This window comes from Bufo gargarizans, chromosome 6 (assembly GCF_014858855.1).
Source record: "Bufo gargarizans isolate SCDJY-AF-19 chromosome 6, ASM1485885v1, whole genome shotgun sequence".
Taxonomy (NCBI): domain Eukaryota; kingdom Metazoa; phylum Chordata; class Amphibia; order Anura; family Bufonidae; genus Bufo; species Bufo gargarizans.
In genome coordinates this window covers 384,260,530-384,277,980 of record NC_058085.1, presented here as the reverse complement: position 1 = coordinate 384,277,980, position 17,451 = coordinate 384,260,530, and the positions used below count along the sequence as shown (strand labels likewise).

General features: G+C 42.6%; 1 protein-coding gene across 1 annotated transcript in view; it reads left to right on the top strand.

The window, feature by feature from the left end:
* The window catches only part of LOC122942264 (ovostatin-like), a 117,297-nt gene extending 104,938 nt beyond the window's left edge, over nucleotides 1-12,359 (top strand). Inside the window, exons 29-34 of the mRNA XM_044299768.1 lie at nucleotides 1,286-1,498; nucleotides 8,578-8,702; nucleotides 8,779-8,869; nucleotides 9,654-9,722; nucleotides 10,126-10,228; nucleotides 12,313-12,359. Of these exons, the coding sequence (XP_044155703.1) occupies nucleotides 1,286-1,498; nucleotides 8,578-8,702; nucleotides 8,779-8,869; nucleotides 9,654-9,722; nucleotides 10,126-10,228; nucleotides 12,313-12,359 (648 nt within the window). The remainder of the gene's footprint in view (nucleotides 1-1,285; nucleotides 1,499-8,577; nucleotides 8,703-8,778; nucleotides 8,870-9,653; nucleotides 9,723-10,125; nucleotides 10,229-12,312) is intronic.
* Nucleotides 12,360-17,451: the final 5,092 nt, after the last annotated feature.

Sequence of the window (17,451 nt, the reverse complement as noted above, 5' to 3'; positions counted from 1 at the left end):
AGCCACAGCAAAGCCTAAAGCAGATGACCAGGATGCGGTGAGTACAGATGTAACTCCCCCAGAGTTGTGTTACTAAACTCTTTCACCCCGCTACAATCTCCTAAGAGCATTAACCTTGTCATCTGATGTAATTTTACATTATATCCTCACAACTGTGCATTATAGACCATGTTATGTGTGTATGGCTGTAATTTCCATGTTCACCAGCAGGTGGTAGCAATGTTATGGTAAGGACTTAGGTTTAGTTTAGTATTTTTAAGCTGGAAGCTGTGCCCATATCCTGCAGCATGGAGAGAGAAGGAAGTTAGAGGTAGTGTATCCCACCCCCTGCTAGGGGTAGGGTGTGCATGTTAGGAGCTCCTTGAGATAGAGAAGAAAACCAGGATCTTGTCTCGGCTGAGACATTGATCAAATCCCCAGCCTGAGCCCTGCAGCCTCGGCTGGATGAAGCAAGCAGACAACTCCAGTTCCAGTAAGAAAGCATACCCTGAGAAGATAACTGTGAGTAGAGTCCAGAGACCCAGGAGAAGCCATATTCCTCCTCAGCTAGTTAGTCCCCAAACAGCGGAAAGATAGATAGTGCATAAGACAAATTCCTGCCACAGTATAGAGCTACAAAGCAGACGTCCTTTCCTGCAAGCTCCAGGTACATGAGAGAGCAGAAGATAAATTCCTGCCAACCATTGCCAATACCTGCTGGGAGCTAAGACTAAAGCTGTATCTTGCTTGGATAAAAGTTTCCATCAGTAAAGACAAGTTTGAACTTTACCAAGGGTCTGGATCTTGCACAATTCCTCTATTACTCCAACTACTACTACACTCAATTTATTGCACGTGAGCCAGGAGTCTAGCCGTACCCAGGTAGGAGACACCGTTAACACCATTATCACCACTATACATAGACATTACACCACTCTGGCATTGCTAACCTGGGGCTTGAGTTATAACACCTTCGATTGTACCCTGCGCATGCTGCAATCGACACCACAAACAAAACTATAGACTATCACCTACACCTGACCCAGCCATTGCATAATTTGGCGTCAGAGTACATACCCCGGTCCAGCTCATTGCACAGAGCCCAGGGAGTGCTGAATTCACCGCTTCCCGGTCCTCCAGTACTAATGAGCGCTTCCATAATGAAAGCGCTCATTAGTATGCGCCCCATAAGACGCAGTGACATCTTTCCCCCACTTTGCGTCTTATGGGGCGAAAAATACGGTAAATCTCTCATCTCTCTTCTATCTATCTATCCATTCATCCTCTCATATCCTTTGTCTTCCAGGACACTGTGGTTGCTCTTAAAGCTCTTTCTGCATTTGCCAAATTGATTTTTAACCCCAATGCTGAGCACATTATACGACTGAATGGACAAAATCAGCAAAGCTCGGAGATAAAGCTGAATAAGGACAACAGACTCCTGGTCCAGAGACAATCGCTCATTGTTCCTGGTGATTACAGCATCAGCATCACAGGGATAGGCTGCTGTCTTATACAGGTAATGAGAGGAAACCATTCCCCCGGTAACATCTGCATATATATATATATATAACTTGAAGAAAATGGACTGCGACGTTTCGGCTCACAAGAGCCTTCTTCCAGCTCTTATGAGCCGAAAACGTCGGAAGAAGGCTCTTGTGAGCCGAAACGTCACACAAGTTGCCACAATATGGGTGAATAAAAGTTCACTATTTTTCACTGTTAATTGGAGTGCAGTCCATTTTCTTCAAGTTACATTTTTGGAGTGTTGTCGCGGCCCCTGTGGACATTGCACCCGTTGTTTGGTTGGTGCTCCCGCTGGACTTTTTTATTATATATATATATATATATATATATATATATAGACACACATTCTGTGTGTTCTCCCCAAATTTACATGGACTTCATGCCAAAAACATACCAGAAAAGTAATGAACTTAAAATAAATTGCATTCAGATAAATAAATAAATAATTCATTCCCCACCCCCAGAATATGGATAAAAATAATAAATATGTTCTGCAGGGAGCACAGACTGTGCTTACGAGACTAATCGTGGTGTAAATAGCATCAACCGAAAGCACGGACAGCAGCTAGACGGGCCCGGAGTAAGGTCCTGGTAAGTTGTCACAGGTATCTGGAGCCATGCTGACTGCAGAGCATGCAACAGCTGCTGGAGGGGGTTTTGGGGGGGAACTATAGAGAGAACATGACCATGAAGGTGGTCCCTCGTAGTGTTGATCACGAATATTCGAATTTCGAATTTTTATCGCGAATATAGGTACTTCGAAAATTCGCGAATATTTCGAATATAGTTATATATATTTGAAATTTCGAATATTCTTTTTTTTTTTTTATTTGATTTTTTTTTTTAAATCAGTACACATGATCCCTCCCTGCTTCTAGCTTGTGGGCCAATAAGAAGGCTGCAATATACTTGACTTTAGGAGTAGTAGTGTTTGCGAATTTTGCTCTATATTATATTTTTTTTTATATTCGCTATATTGCTATATATTCTTGTTTTAGAATATTGCGAATATTCGAAAAAACGACGTTATAGCAATATAGCGAATATTCGAAAAAAAAACAAATAAAGAGGAATTTAGTTTTTTTATAGTTGTAATTTTTTTCCAATCTGAACTTCAGATGAGAAAAAAATTACAACTATTAGACAAAGAAGATTATAGCACTATATTAGCTAAATTGCTCTACATTAGTTTTTTCGAATATTCGCTATATTGCTATATATTCTTGTTTGTTTTGTCTAATAGTTGTAAGTTGAAAAATTTGCAATAAAAATTCGAATCCGATTATTCGAATTACAAAAATTTGCATATTACACAATCATTATCTTGCCGATTTTTCAAGTAAAAAAAAAAATCGCAAATTTTCGAATTTTCGAATATTCGACGAATATTCTAAAAAATATTCGTGAAATATCGCGAATTCGAATATGACCCCTGCCGCTCATCACTAGTCCCTCGGGTGGGTTCGTTTGGGGAATTAGGGTGCCAGGGTAGTACTTGGAAGTCTTGGTCATGCTCTTCCATCCAATGTCAGACAATTCTAGATGTGTGACACAACGCATTGTCTTGCTGGAAGATTTCATCTGCCCCAAAGAAGACAATCAACATGTATGGGTGTACATGATCTGCAAGGATGGATTCATACCCAGATCGGCTGAGAGAGACTTCCACATGGATCCAGAGAATGCGACAAAGACACTCCTCAGACCATAATGCTGCCCCCACAGTTTGTGTCCATGAAAAAGCAAACATGACTCATGGGAGAAGACAACTCTTTAACAATTAGCGGAGGTCCAATTCTGATACTGCCCTGAAAATTAAAGCCTTTTCTGACCATTTAAATTCATTAGCAGTGGTGCAGGGACCATCTGTTTGCTCCAGAGCTCCATACACAGTAGGGTCATCGAAGTGTTGTTTTAGACACATTGTGGAATCACTGTGAAAATTACATTGCTTATCCTGTACTGATCCTGATTTGCATGCTGTATTATACTCCAGAGCTGCACTCACTATTCTGCTGGTGCAGTCACTGTGTACATACATTATTTATCCTGTACTGATCCTGAGTTACATCCTGTATTATACTCCAGAGCTGCACTCACTATTCTGCTGGTGCAGTCACTGTGTACATACATTATTTATCCTGTACTGATCCTGAGTTACATCCTGTATTATACTCCAGAGCTGCACTCACTATTCTGCTGGTAGTGTCACTGTGTACATATATTACATTACTTATCCTGTACTGATCTTGAGTTACATGCTGTATTATACTCTAGAGCTGCACTCACTATTCTGCTGGTGCAGTCACTGTGAACATACATTACATTACTTATCCTGTACTGATCCTGAGTTACATCCTGTATTATACTTCAGAGCTGCACTCACTATTCTGCTGGTGCAGTCACTGTGTACATACATTACTTATCCTGTACTGATCCTGAGTTACATCCTGTATTATACTCCAGAGCTGCAGTCACTATTCTGCTGGTGGAGTCACTGTGTACATACATTACATTACTTATCCTGTACTGATCCTGAGGTACATCCTGTATTATACTCCAGAGCTGCACTCACTATTCTGCTGGTGCAGTCACTGTGAACATACATTACATTACTTATCCTGTACTGATCCTGAGTTACATCCTGTATTATACTTCAGAGCTGCACTCACTATTCTGCTGGTGCAGTCACTGTGTACATACATTACTTATCCTGTACTGATCCTGAGTTACATCCTGTATTATACTCCAGAGCTGCAGTCACTATTCTGCTGGTGGAGTCACTGTGGTACATACATTACATTACTTAGGGAACGTCGCGGGAACTGTCTGCCGGATCAGGCAAAACGTATGCAAACTGATGGCATTAGTAAGACTGATCAGGATCCTGATCAGTCGAAAAAATGCATTGAAATGCCGGATCCGTCTTTCCGGTGTCATCTGGCAAAACGGATCCGGCATTTATTTTTTTCACCTTTTTTTCAGTCTGCGCATGCGCAGACCAGAAGGACGGATCCGGCGTTCCGGTATTCTGAATACCGGATCCGGCACTAATACATTCCTATGGGAAAAAATGCCGGATCCGGCATTCAGGCAAGTCGTCAGTTTCTTTCGCCGGAGATTAAAACCGTAGCATGCTACGGTTTTATCTTTTGCCTGATCAGTCAAAACGACTGAACTGAAGACATCCTGATGCATCCTGAACGGATTACTCTCCATTCAGAATGCATGGGGATATGCCTGATCAGTTCTTTTCCGGTATAGAGCCACTGTGACGAAACTCTATGCCGGAAAAGATAAACGCAAGTGTGAAAGTACCCTAACTTTCCTGATCCGGTTGCACCTACCTACACACAGCAAAATACTGAAAACTTACTAAAAACTTACAAAAATACCACACACCAACAGACGTCCATGAACCAGCCTAGGATTTTCTCATATACCCCAAAAGTCCCCAATGTCCCATGGAACAATAGAACCCTTCCTTCCCCCATATACCCACCACCCAACCTAACACTACACCCAACAACTCAAATTATAAAATATATCCATCACTATTCAAATATACAACGTATATACACACTACATACCAATATATACAAATATACATATAGACATATAAACTAAAATACATGGCAGACCATCCATACCACCCAATCTAGAGTGTCATCATAGGCCCACCACCAGATAGGGAGACAACAGGCTAGGTTACCCTAAAGGGAAAACCCCTCTAGAGGAGAGAGGCTCTACCCACCCCCAACCTCTCATACTACAGAGATCGCACCTAGACCGGGTTTCCAATAATGTTCCTAACCACCTCATCCATAGGGAGGATTTTGCGCTGCGTTGCGACTAAACATAGGGCATGCCACGTGTAGTACCTGACCACTGAGCTGACTAGGAAAAAAAGTGCACCAGTCCCTACCACCCAGGTGTCTGAATGCTCCATAGGCTCATTCCGCATAGGAAAGATTGACCAGCCTAGGCCAGCCGATGGAGGTTCCGACCCTGGTGTAAACCTCTGTGTTAAAGGGACAATAAAGCATGAAGTGGTCCATGCTCTCCAGCACACCACCGCACTCCTCTCAAGGACACCCCCTGTCCTCAGAGCTTCTACACTTCAGACTGTCCTTCACACACAGTTTCCCATGGAATCAGCGCCAAGTCAAGTAAAAAAAACTTCAAATGGATCCTGATGGAATTTAAAAGCCGTAACCCGACCACCAGATCTCGACTTGGGCAGTCCCTGTGGGCCAGAGGTTTCTGGAAATGGGTCATCAGAACCCTCTGGTCAAGGAGTTTCCTTGACTGAGTCCTGATTTCCCACATTCCCAGACCCCACCGACGTAATACCTTCAGAACCAGGGCAGCATAAGCTGGGAGATGCCCATGTGGTGTGCGGAGATCCTTTACTTGCCCCCCTGTCTCCCATTCCTGGAAGAAATGCCGAAACCATCCCCAACAGGAGACTACCCTTCTCTTTCCAGAGGCTTGCGAGATTAATCTTAATAAAGGTGTTCACCAGGAACACCACAGGGTTGACTATACCCAACCCTCCTAGCCTCCTTGTATGGTAAGTAACCTCCCACTTGACAAGGTTCAGACTCTTTCCCCATAACATCTGGAGGAACAGACTGTAGACCCAAGTCCAGAAAGGTTCTATCAAGATGCACACACTGCCCAGATATAAAAGCAAAGGGATCAGTTAGGTTTTGACAATGTTCACCACTTCCCTGAGGGTCAAAGACCAAGCTCTCTGAGCGGCAATCTTAAGCTTGCTATCCCAATTTTGATGCGGGTAATCCCCCTTGCCACATTCAATGCCGAAGACTTTTGTAGACTCCTGGGGCTCTGGAAGGGTGAGTTATATCCTGTATTATACTCCAGAGCTGCACTCACTATTCTGCTGATGGAGTCACTGATTACATACAGTACAGACCAAAAGTTTGGACACATCTTCTCATTCAAAGAGTTTTCTTTATTTTCATGACTATGAAAATTGTAGATTCACGCTGAAGGCATCAAAACTATGAATTAACACATGTGGAATTATATACATAACAAAAAAGTGTGAAACAACTGAAAATATGTCATATTGTAGGTTCTTCAAAGTAGCCACCTTTTGCTTTGATTACTGCTTTGCACACTCTTGGCATTCTCTTGATGAGCTTCAAGAGGTAGTCACCTGAAATGGTTTTCACTTCACAGGTGTTCCCCGTCAGGTTTGATAAGTGGGATTTCTTGCCTTATAAATGCGGTTGGGACAATCAGTTGCGTTGTGGAGAAGTCAGGTGGATACACAGCTGATAGTCCTACTGAATAGACTGTTCGAATTTGTATTATGGCAATAAAAGTCACCAGTCACCAGCCTCAGAAATCGCAGGTTAACAGCAGCTCAGATTAGAGACCAGGCCAATGCCACACAGAGTTCTAGCAGCAGACACATCTCTAGAACAACTGTTAAGAGGAGACTGTGTGAATCAGGCCTTCATGGTAGAATATCTGCTAGGAAACCACTGCTAAGGACAGGCAACAAGCAGAAGAGACTTGTTTGGGTCAAAGAACACAAGGAATGGACATTAGACCAGTGGAAATCTGTGCTTTGGTCTGATGAGTCCAATTTTGAGATCTTTGGTTCCAAACACCATGTCTTTGTGCGACGCAGAAAAGGTGAACGGATGGACATGCCTGGTTCCCACCGTGAAGCATGGAGGAGGAGGTGTGATGGTGTGGGGGTGCTTTGCTGGTGACACTGTTGGGGATTTATTCAAAATTGAAGGCATACTGAACCAGCATGGCTACCACAGCATCTTGCAGCGGCATGCTATTCCATCCGGTTTGCGTTTAGTTGGACCATCATTTATTTTTCAACAGGACAATGACCCCAAACACACCTCCAGGCTGACCATGAAGGAGAGTGATGGGGTGCTGCGCCAGATGACTTGGCTTCCACAGTCACCAGACCTGAACCCAATCAAGATGGTTTGGGGTGAGCTGGACCGCAAAGTTAAGGCAAAAGGGCCAACAAGTGCTAAGCATCTCTGGGAACTCCTTCAAGACTGTTGGAAGACCATTTCAGGTGACTACCTCTTGAAGCTCATCAAGAGAATGCCAAGAGTGTGCAAAGCAGTAATCAAAGCAAAAGGTGTCTACTTTGAAGAACCTAGAATATGACATATTTTCAGTTGTTTCACACTTTTTTGTTATGTATATAATTCCACATGTGTTAATTCATAGTTTTGATGCCTTCAGTGTGAATCTACAATTTTCATAGTCATGAAAATAAAGAAAACTCTTTGAATGAGAAGGTGTGTCCAAACTTTTGGTCTGTACTGTACATTGTTTCTCCTGTACTGATCCTGAGTTAAATTCTGCATTATACTGCAGAGCTGCACTCATTATTCTGCTGGTTGGGTCCCTGTGTACATACATGACATTACTTATTCTGTACTGATCCTGAGTTACTTTATGTCATGCATTAGTCCAGAGCTTCATTCACTATTCTACATGTTTACAGCTGAAATCTTCCAGTGCCCCTGCTTGCTCTGATGATTTGCATTTTTGGAAGTGCCATTTTTACACTTAGCACAGTGCAGTTGTCAGATGCAGGTGCAGTTGTCAGACGCAGGAGAGTACTGGCCTCTACATTACACTCATTCAGCTAAACTGTTAAAGATGGGTTTGTTGATAAACTTGTTGAATCTTTGCAATACAAGCGGCTGAATTGTGATTGCAACTCTTAATTATAATACAAGCTATAAAGGGGTTGCCTTTTTCTCAACCCTTTTTTTTTTTTTTACTTTGAGTGTGTCCCTCAACAACTAGTTAGTCTGTGGAAGTTATGTGACGCCGATGCTGGGACCTCACATAAACAAGTGTTTTGCCCTGGTGGAAGTGAAGGGTCAGTGCATGGACGTGCCACTCCTTGAAATCAATGAACATCTATAATATATGCAATGGCTGTCTGCTTGGTATCATTGAGGGGTCCTTATCAGATAACCCCCTGTGTTACCCTCCTTTTCCCAAAGAGGACACATAGAAGTTCCTCATGTTTCCATTTGCTCTCTGCAGACCACTCTTCAGTACAACGTCCCTGTTCCCCAGGAGAACTCCGCTTTCCATCTCTCGGTAAACACGTCTTCTATGAGCTGTGTGAACGGAGTGGCCTACACCTTTACTATTGGCATCAGTGTCAGGTACTACTAACCCCATCAGAATATCTCGATTTTGGACTGTTCTATCTTCATCTCTTGTATTTCTTTTATCTTTTAGCTATAGAGGAAATCGACCTCAATCCAATATGGCGATCATAGATATTGCATTGCTCTCGGGATACCAAGCAGACTACTGGTCTCTTCAAGAGGTATTTTACATATGTCACTGACTATGAGTGCCAACTATTCCTACATTTGTTAAATTTCTATCTTTAGTTATGAAAAGCAAATATTTGAAGAATACATCAATATTGACATGATTTAAGTTACAGACCTGAAGATTGCAGATTCCGTTCTTTAGTGTCTTCGTGACATTCTCTGTCTGCATTCTATATACCTCTATACCCATAGCTGTCCACCTAAGTTGAGAAGAATGTGGACATTTATGTGTATGGTAAGTAGTAGAGCCAGAAGTGTTGTCATAAGGGACTTAGGAGTAGTTAAATTGCAGTCTTCAAGCCTGTATATGCAAGCCCTAATAATGTCAAATCTCCACTACTTGCCTTGTTCACTTGGGATTTACCCGCACAAATCAATCATGTGTGAACTCCTCCTTAGGCAGAGGGCCTTGTGCAAGTGCAGTCCTTGCACTTCCATACAGTAACGTATCTGATTAAGGTTTATTATATTTAATTTGTGCAGTAGTCCATGATTCAAGTCATTCTGCTGGTTGTTGTCCTTAAAATATGGAACAATCTCTGCTCCAGAAGCCAGGCAAACAAGTTGAAAAGGGAATAGACTGACAAGTTAATCTGTTCTGGAGCCAAAAAGCAGGAGGAGGCTTGGCTCCTTCTGCCTCTCTGCCCCAGAAATGGGCAGCTTGTTTGCTTGCTAAGCTATGCCCTTGCCTACCGCTTTACCTGGATTCTGGAGCAAGGATTGTTACGAAACACCAGGAACATTTTTAGTTATGTTCTTTTTTTTTTGTCACAGTTGGTGGAAAAAAAAGTGATTTCCAACAGTGAGACCAAGAACAATCATGTGAACCTGTACCTGAAATCTGTGAGTAAACACTTATCTCTTTCCCATTCCCTTTACGCACACAGTACAAACATATTCCACAGCGCTGTACAGAGGTTGTGTCAGTTTGCATCAGTCCCTGTCTATAATGGGGCTCAGAATCGAATTTCCTTATCTTGTACAGACCCTAGGGCCAATTCCATCAAAAGCCAATCAACCAACAATCAGAATGCATTTGGATTTTAGGAGGAAACCAAAGAACTGGGACAAATCCACCAATACGTTGAGAACATATAAACTGCATGCAGATAGTGTCCTTGGCTAGGTTCAAAGCCAAGACCCACTGGAAGACAATAGTGCTAACCATTCAGCCACCATGCTGTCCAAGTCATTGTTATCTTTGGAGATGAGTTTGTGGTTTTACCTTGCTTTGTATTTCCTCTAGGTTACCTGTGACACAACTTACCTATCATTCAACGTTATGATGGGCAATAGAGTGCTAAATGTGAAGACTGGCTCCATCTATGTGTATGATTACTACGAAACAGGTAATTCTAGAGCTGTCAAGACTATCTCAATATTAGTAGATATGATGTCTACAGAGGGAGGAAGCAACTTGAGGTTCTTTGGCTTTCATCAAATTTCAAGCTTTTTCAAAACTCCTTATATAAGAGATGCATACACACTATGGCTCCTTCATTTTGGCACCAATAGGTTCTAGAAGTATTCAGATAATTAGCCATACCAAAATTAGAAAATTCCAACATTTGTAGGGATCTAGGAGGACATAGGACTCATGGGAAATTAGTGCACAACTCAATTCCTAAATATAGTGATTAGTGTTGAGCGAACTTGTGTTTTAAGTTTGGCATCTAAAGTTCGGGTTATCGAAGAATCGCGTTATGGATTCCGCTACCACGGACCATAACAGAATTTCGAATCCATAACGCGATTCTTCGATAACCCGAACCCGGACTTTAGACGCCGAACTTAAAACACAAGTTCGCTCAACACTAATAGTGATTTATCATTGAAGGAGTTTTCCCGAGACTTAAATACTGATGATCAATCCCTAGGTCATCAGTAGCACCGCATCCTCTCAGCTGTCCCTAGGCTGAGTGATGTCACGTTTATCTGTCACCTGGCCTAGGAGCAGCTCAGCCCCATAGAAGTGAATAGGGCTAAGCACCGTACCATGCACAAGAGCTATACAATATACTGCGCTGTGCTTGTTGAGCAGGAGCACCAGTGCCTTTTCGAACATGTGATCAGAAGGGGTCTCCAGTGTCGGACCCCCACCAATCAGATACTGATGTCGTAAAACTCTTTTTTAAGTTCTTTCTCAATGAAAACCTCCTTGGTAACAAGTGGTGCATTGCTAAGAACTGGCTTAAAGGGATTATCCAGGATTTTGATATTGGTGGTCTGTCCTCAGAGTAGACTACTAATATCAGATCGGTCGGGGGTCCAACTCCCGGCAGACCCACCGATCAGCGGTTCAGGATTAGCTCCTGTGCAGAAACTACTCAGCTCTCTCTATTTTGCATGCAATGCATTATTCACTTCTATAGAAGCAGCTCTGCAGTTACCAGCCGCGTCTGCCAAAGCCGCGCAGTTCAGACGCTGGAGCTAATCCTGTACCGCTGACCGGCAGCGGTGTCGGGTGCTGCACCCTGCAATCAAATATTCAATGGCCTACTGAGGATAGGCCATCAATATAAAAATACTGAAAACCCCTATGGGTTTTTTGAAAATGAATTTCAACAAGGTCCCGAAACATTTCATGGGGCAATGTTAAATGAGTTGTCCAAGATTTCAATGTAGGTCATCAGTATCAGATCAGCGTTTTTAATATTGATCCTGAGGATTGAATAACCATTTAAGGTTATATGATGGTCATGGTAACCCGTGATTTTGCTGCATCCATCATGTGAACATAAGCCCAAGTCTAATAAAGCAGGGGTGGGAGCTACAGAAAATATAAAATTCATTGAAACTTACCATGAAGCCGGTCAAGTTTCTTCTACATAAATGGCTTCCTAAAGCCTATGACTAAACTTAGAGGACTCCTGTGGAGAATCTCAGTGCTCCGCAATCGTACAATCAGAAAGTGCTGACTTGTGCAGGGAGCTATTTCAGCAATGATGGCTTTGAACGCAATTTTTTTTATTTGTCCAGACTACATAAAATCATATTATACACTGATCGGAATCCCCTGAACAGACAGGTGTAGCAAAATGATACAAATTTGTCTGCCTGCAGCCACCACTAGGGGGAGCTAATATTGAAGTCAATAACAACCTAGTATGCAATAAGCTTCAGAGCTCCCTCTAGTGGTGGTTGCAGAAAGCCAGAATTCTGTCATTTAACTCCATGCATTTGGAGCTCTGCATTGCAAAATGGGGCGCCAACCACTATAAAGATGTATTAACCAATGAATCATGAGTGGACCTTACAATGACATGATGATAAATGACAGACAATCACTGAGAATGAGAATATGTATGGAGGTCCAGTAAGATGTTTCCAACAGATACACCGCTCTGCAGCACATGGGATGTTATTACAGTACTTTGAAATGAGTATAGACCTTGGAGTAATATTGGGATAACATGTCTGGTTTTATCTACAGCTGACAATGGTTATGCATCGTACCGCCACCCCTGTGCTCAGCAGTAATAAGAAAACACTCAAGACATTCATTGGTCAGAAGAATTCATATATAAAACTGCCCAAAAAACTATTTTTTTAGTATTGTAATATTATGTGAATGGAATATATACATTGAAATCAATTTGAGATGACCAGCCAATTGCAATACAAGGTGACCTTCTCATGGAGAATAAACATGAGTCATAAAGGGTTTGTCCAGGATGTTACTATTGATGGTCTATCCTCAGAATAGGCCATCATTATCTGATCAACTGGGGTCCCACACCCAGCACCCCGGATGATCAGCTGTTTTGGGGTATCACCAGAACTACACAGCGCCATCTGTTGTGTAGTGGACGCAGCTGGTTACTGCAGTGTTGCTCCCATTGAAATAACCAGCGTCACTCACTGCACAATGGACAGAGCTATATAGTTCAGACATGGAAGCGACTGTAACGGACCGTTCAGCACACAACTCCGTTCAGACGATATCCTCCTTTCCGATTGACAGGCAGTTACTGCAAGCACCAATTTCCCGAACTGCAAACTACATGAATCCTTCAACTCCCGAACAGGAAACACACGAACACTGGAAACCGCTGAACAGGAAAAGCATACAATCAGCTTACACTCCTGGCAATCAGCATACAATCCAATTCCCCCAATAACGAGACGACACTTTGTTTTGAGGTCAAGCAGAACTGACTGTACTTGCACGTACAGCCTCTTTTATTCACAATCCACAAACATAGTACTGCCCACAGGGTTTTGAAATACAACCAATCAATCCGTACAATTTACACAGACACTCCCACACAAAATCCTCCCCTCTGCCTGTGATATGATTACTGAAAACAATGGGTAATATAATTATCACAGGCAGAGAAATACAGTTTTATAAAACATGTCACAGGAACCCCAAAACATGCAATAACCCCATAACAAGTATATCCTCGGAACCGGGGGATCTGGGTGAACCACATATCCAAAATTCACCCAGATCCATTCGGTAGTATGGAAGATACAGTTTAATGCAGAATCTGCAGAACATATACAGGCTATATCAAAAATAATTACTGTATAATGTGTCCCCTGTTGTATAGCTTAAAACTACTGCCCGATGTCTTTGTGCACCAAATACCGGCGAGATGGCACCGTGTAGAAAAGTCCAAACAGTGTCTGTGAGTTAAAAATGGCCGCCATCCATTGTTCTCACCATGTGCTTCTGATACATGAAATGGTGGCCACCCAGTAACTCCACAGTATGTCCCCTGATGGTTCTTAAAGGGCCATAATCCAGGGGCAGGAGGCGGGCAAACAGCCCCCTCCAAAACACCGTGGCGAAGTGGCTTTCGCCACAGCGACCAAACAACTGATCAGCAGGGGTGCAGATTTCTGCATAGCCATCTTCCTGGCCTTGTCAAGCAAGAAGGAGAGGGAGGGGCTGACAGAAGAAGCAGAAGGAGTAAGGGTGCACAAAGTGTCTTGGGGATGCCCTCGGGGCACTTAAAAGTCTTCTCTGAAACTTAAATACTGATGACCTATCCTCTGGAAAGGTCATCAGTATCTAATCGATGGGTATCCGACACCCGGGACCCCACCGATCAGCTGTTTGAGAAGGCAGCGTCACTCCTGTAAAAGCTGCAGCCTTCTTCATGCTCACCAAGCACAGCGCCGTACATTGTATAGTGGCTGTGCTTGGTATTGCAGCCCAGCCCCATTCACTTCTATGGAGCTGAGCTGCTACTAGGCCACAGGACCGATGAACGTGTCTAGGGAAAGCTGCAAGAAGGATGCTGCACTTCTACGAGCACCAGTTCTTTCTCAAACAGCTGATTGTCAGGGGTCCTGGGTGTCGGACCCCCACCAATCAGATACTAATGACCTATCCGGAGATAAGGTCATCAGTATTTCAGTCTCAGAAAACCCCTTTAAAGGCTATGGACTCCATTTTACTCATTTTGGGCTAAAAAAATTTTTTTCAATTGGTTTCTATTAAAAATGTGGATGTTTCTGGGCTACAAGGGTAAAAAAATCTGTCTGTTTGCAAGCTGTCACTTTCTTTTTTCATTTAATTCCATCAGCAGTTCATGTAGAGCTCTTATCTCCGATCTCCTGACCTCATATACAGTCAGGTCCATAAATATTGGGACATCGACACAATTCCTACATTTCTGGCTCTATACACCACCACAATGAATTTGAAATAAAATGAACAAGATGTGCTTTACCTGCAGACTGTCAGCTTTATTTGAGGGTATTTATATCCAAATCAGGTGAACGGTGCAGGAATTACAGCAGTTTGCATATGTGCCTCCCACTTGTTAAGGAACCAAAAGTAATGGGACAGAATAATAATCATAAATCAAACCTTCACTTTTTAATACTTGGTTGCAAATCCTTTGAAGTCAATTACAGCCTGAAGTCTGGAACGCGTAGACATCACCAGACGCTGGGTTCCATCCCTGGTGATGCTCTGCCAGGACTCTACTGCAACTGTCTTCAGTTTCTGCTTGTTCTTGGGGCATTTTCCCTTCAGTTTTATCCTCAGCAAGTGAAATGCAGCTCAGTCGGATTCAGGTCCGGTGATTGACTCGGCCATTGCAGAACATTTCACTTCTTTCCCTTAGAAAACTCTTTGGTTGCTTTTGCAGTATGCTTTGGGTCATTGTCCATCTGCACTGTGACGTGCCGTCCAATGAGTTCTGAAGCATGTGGCTGAATATGAGCAGATAATATTGCCCGAAACACTTCAGAATTCATCCTGCTGCTTTTGTCAGCAGTCACATCATCAATAAATACAATCGAACCAGTTCCATTGGCAGCCATACATGCCCACGCCGTGACACTACCACCACCATGCTTCACTGATGAGGTGGTATGCTTAAGACCATGAGCAGTTCCTTTCCTTCTCCATACTCTTCTCTTCCCATCACTCTGGTACAAGTTGATCTTGTTCTCATCTGTCCATAGGATGTTGTTCCAGAACTGTGAAGGCTTTTTAGATGTTGTTTGGCAAACTCTAATCTGGCCTTCCTGTTTTTGAGGCTCACCAATGGTTTACATCTTGTGGTGAACCCTCTGTATTCACTCTGGTGAAGTCTTCTCTTGATTGTTGACTTTGACACACATACACCTACCTCCTGGAGAGTGTTCTTGATCTGTCCAACTGTTGTGAAGGATGTTTTCTTCACCAGAAAGAATTCTTCGGTCATCCACCACAGTTGTTTTATGTGGTCTTCCAGGTCTTTTGGTGCTGCTGAGCTCACCGGTGCCTTCCTTCTTTTTAAGAAAGTTCCAAACTGTTGTTTTTTCTATCTCTTTGATGGGCTTGTTGTGTTTTTTTCAGCCTAATGATGGCTTCACTGATAGTGACAGCTCTTTGGATCTCATCTTGAGAGTTGATAGCAACAAATTCCAAATGCAAATAGCAGACTGGAAAAAAACTCTGGACCTTTTACTTTTTGTCCCATTACTTTGGGTCCCTTAACAAGTGGGAGGCACATATGCAAACTGTTGTAATTCCTACACTGTTCACCTGATTTGGATGTAAATACCCTAAAATTAAAGCTGACAGTCTGCAGTTAAAGCACATCTTGTTTGTTTAATTTCAAATCCATTGTGGTGGTGCATAGAGCCAAAAATCTCAGAATTGTGTTGATGTCGCAATATTTATGGACCTGACTGTATGCTCATTATAGCTCAAATTTTTATCACACTGATAACAATATGGCTTAAATACGTGTTCATGAGGTCAGGAGATCAGAGATAAGGCTTCACATAAGCTGTCAGCTGATGGGATTCAAAGAAAACAGAAAGTGACAGCTTGAAAACAGACTGATTTTTAACACTTGTATCTCAGAAACAGCAGAACATTTTTTTAATAAAGTCCAATCGAAAAAATATTTTTTTTTGCCAAAAATGAGTAAAATATAATCATAAAAAATGCCCCCAAAGGTGTCCATAGTCTTTAATTGCTCATTTGCATAAACTTTTTTCCCCAGGAATGAAGCAATAGATTGCTTTCCTTTAAATGGGGTTATCCAGGAAATGATGATGATAATCTATCCTATCTTAGTGGCTGTTCTTGGTATTGCAGATCAACCTTATTCACTTCAATGGGACTGAGCTGCAATGAGACCATGTGACCAATGTACGGTGACATCACATGTCCAATGAAAAAGCCACGGCACTCGCTGAGCTCCCGGCCGATTTGATGACCTATGCTGAGGATAGGTCATTAATATAATTTATCGGATAACCCCTTTAACCCCATAAAGACCCAGGCTGTACATGTACGGCGCTGGTGGACGTGACTTAAGGACCAGCGCCGTACATGCAGCTTCTGCACCTACCCGATCAGTGGCAAGGGTCCGGCAGTCACAGATAGCCAGATCCTTGCTGTATGCGCCGCCATCGGTGAAAACACAGATGCCGGCGCATTAACCCTTGCATGGCCGTGGTCAGCGCTGACAGCGGCACGTGCAAGATCCTGTCGGGTGCAATGTGGCCATCGGGTCCCCTCGCTGCTGCGACGGGGACCCGATGGTAGGGAAGGCTGCCTGATGTCTTCCTTAGGCATCGTGGCTGCCTTCCATGTAAGCCTGTGAGATCCAGCCACCTGGATCTCACAGAGTCACAGGCAAGCAGGCTGAAGTGTATTACATTCAGTAATACACTTACAGACAATGTTTTACAATACAGAGGTATTGTAATGCATTGTAAAGGGGATCAGACCCCAAAAGTTGAAGTCCCAGGGTGATAAAAGAAGCTAAAAAAATAACGTTTTCCCCCCCAAAAAATATTTCAAGAAAAAAAAAATGCCTCCTTTCCCCAAATAAAAGTTTAAAAAAATGTAAAAAATAGTGAAAAAAAGAAAAGTAGACATATTAGGTATCACCGCAACCATATCGACCGGCTCTATAAAAATATCACATGACCTAACCCCTCAGGTGAACATGATCCCATACGTAAGACAATCGCCCAAAAACTAAAATAAACTATGTCTTTCAGAATATGGAGACACCAAAAAATTATTTTTTGCAAAAAATAAAAAACTGTGCCAAAACAGCAATTTTTTGTTACCTTGCCTCACTAAAAGTGTAATATAGAGCAACCA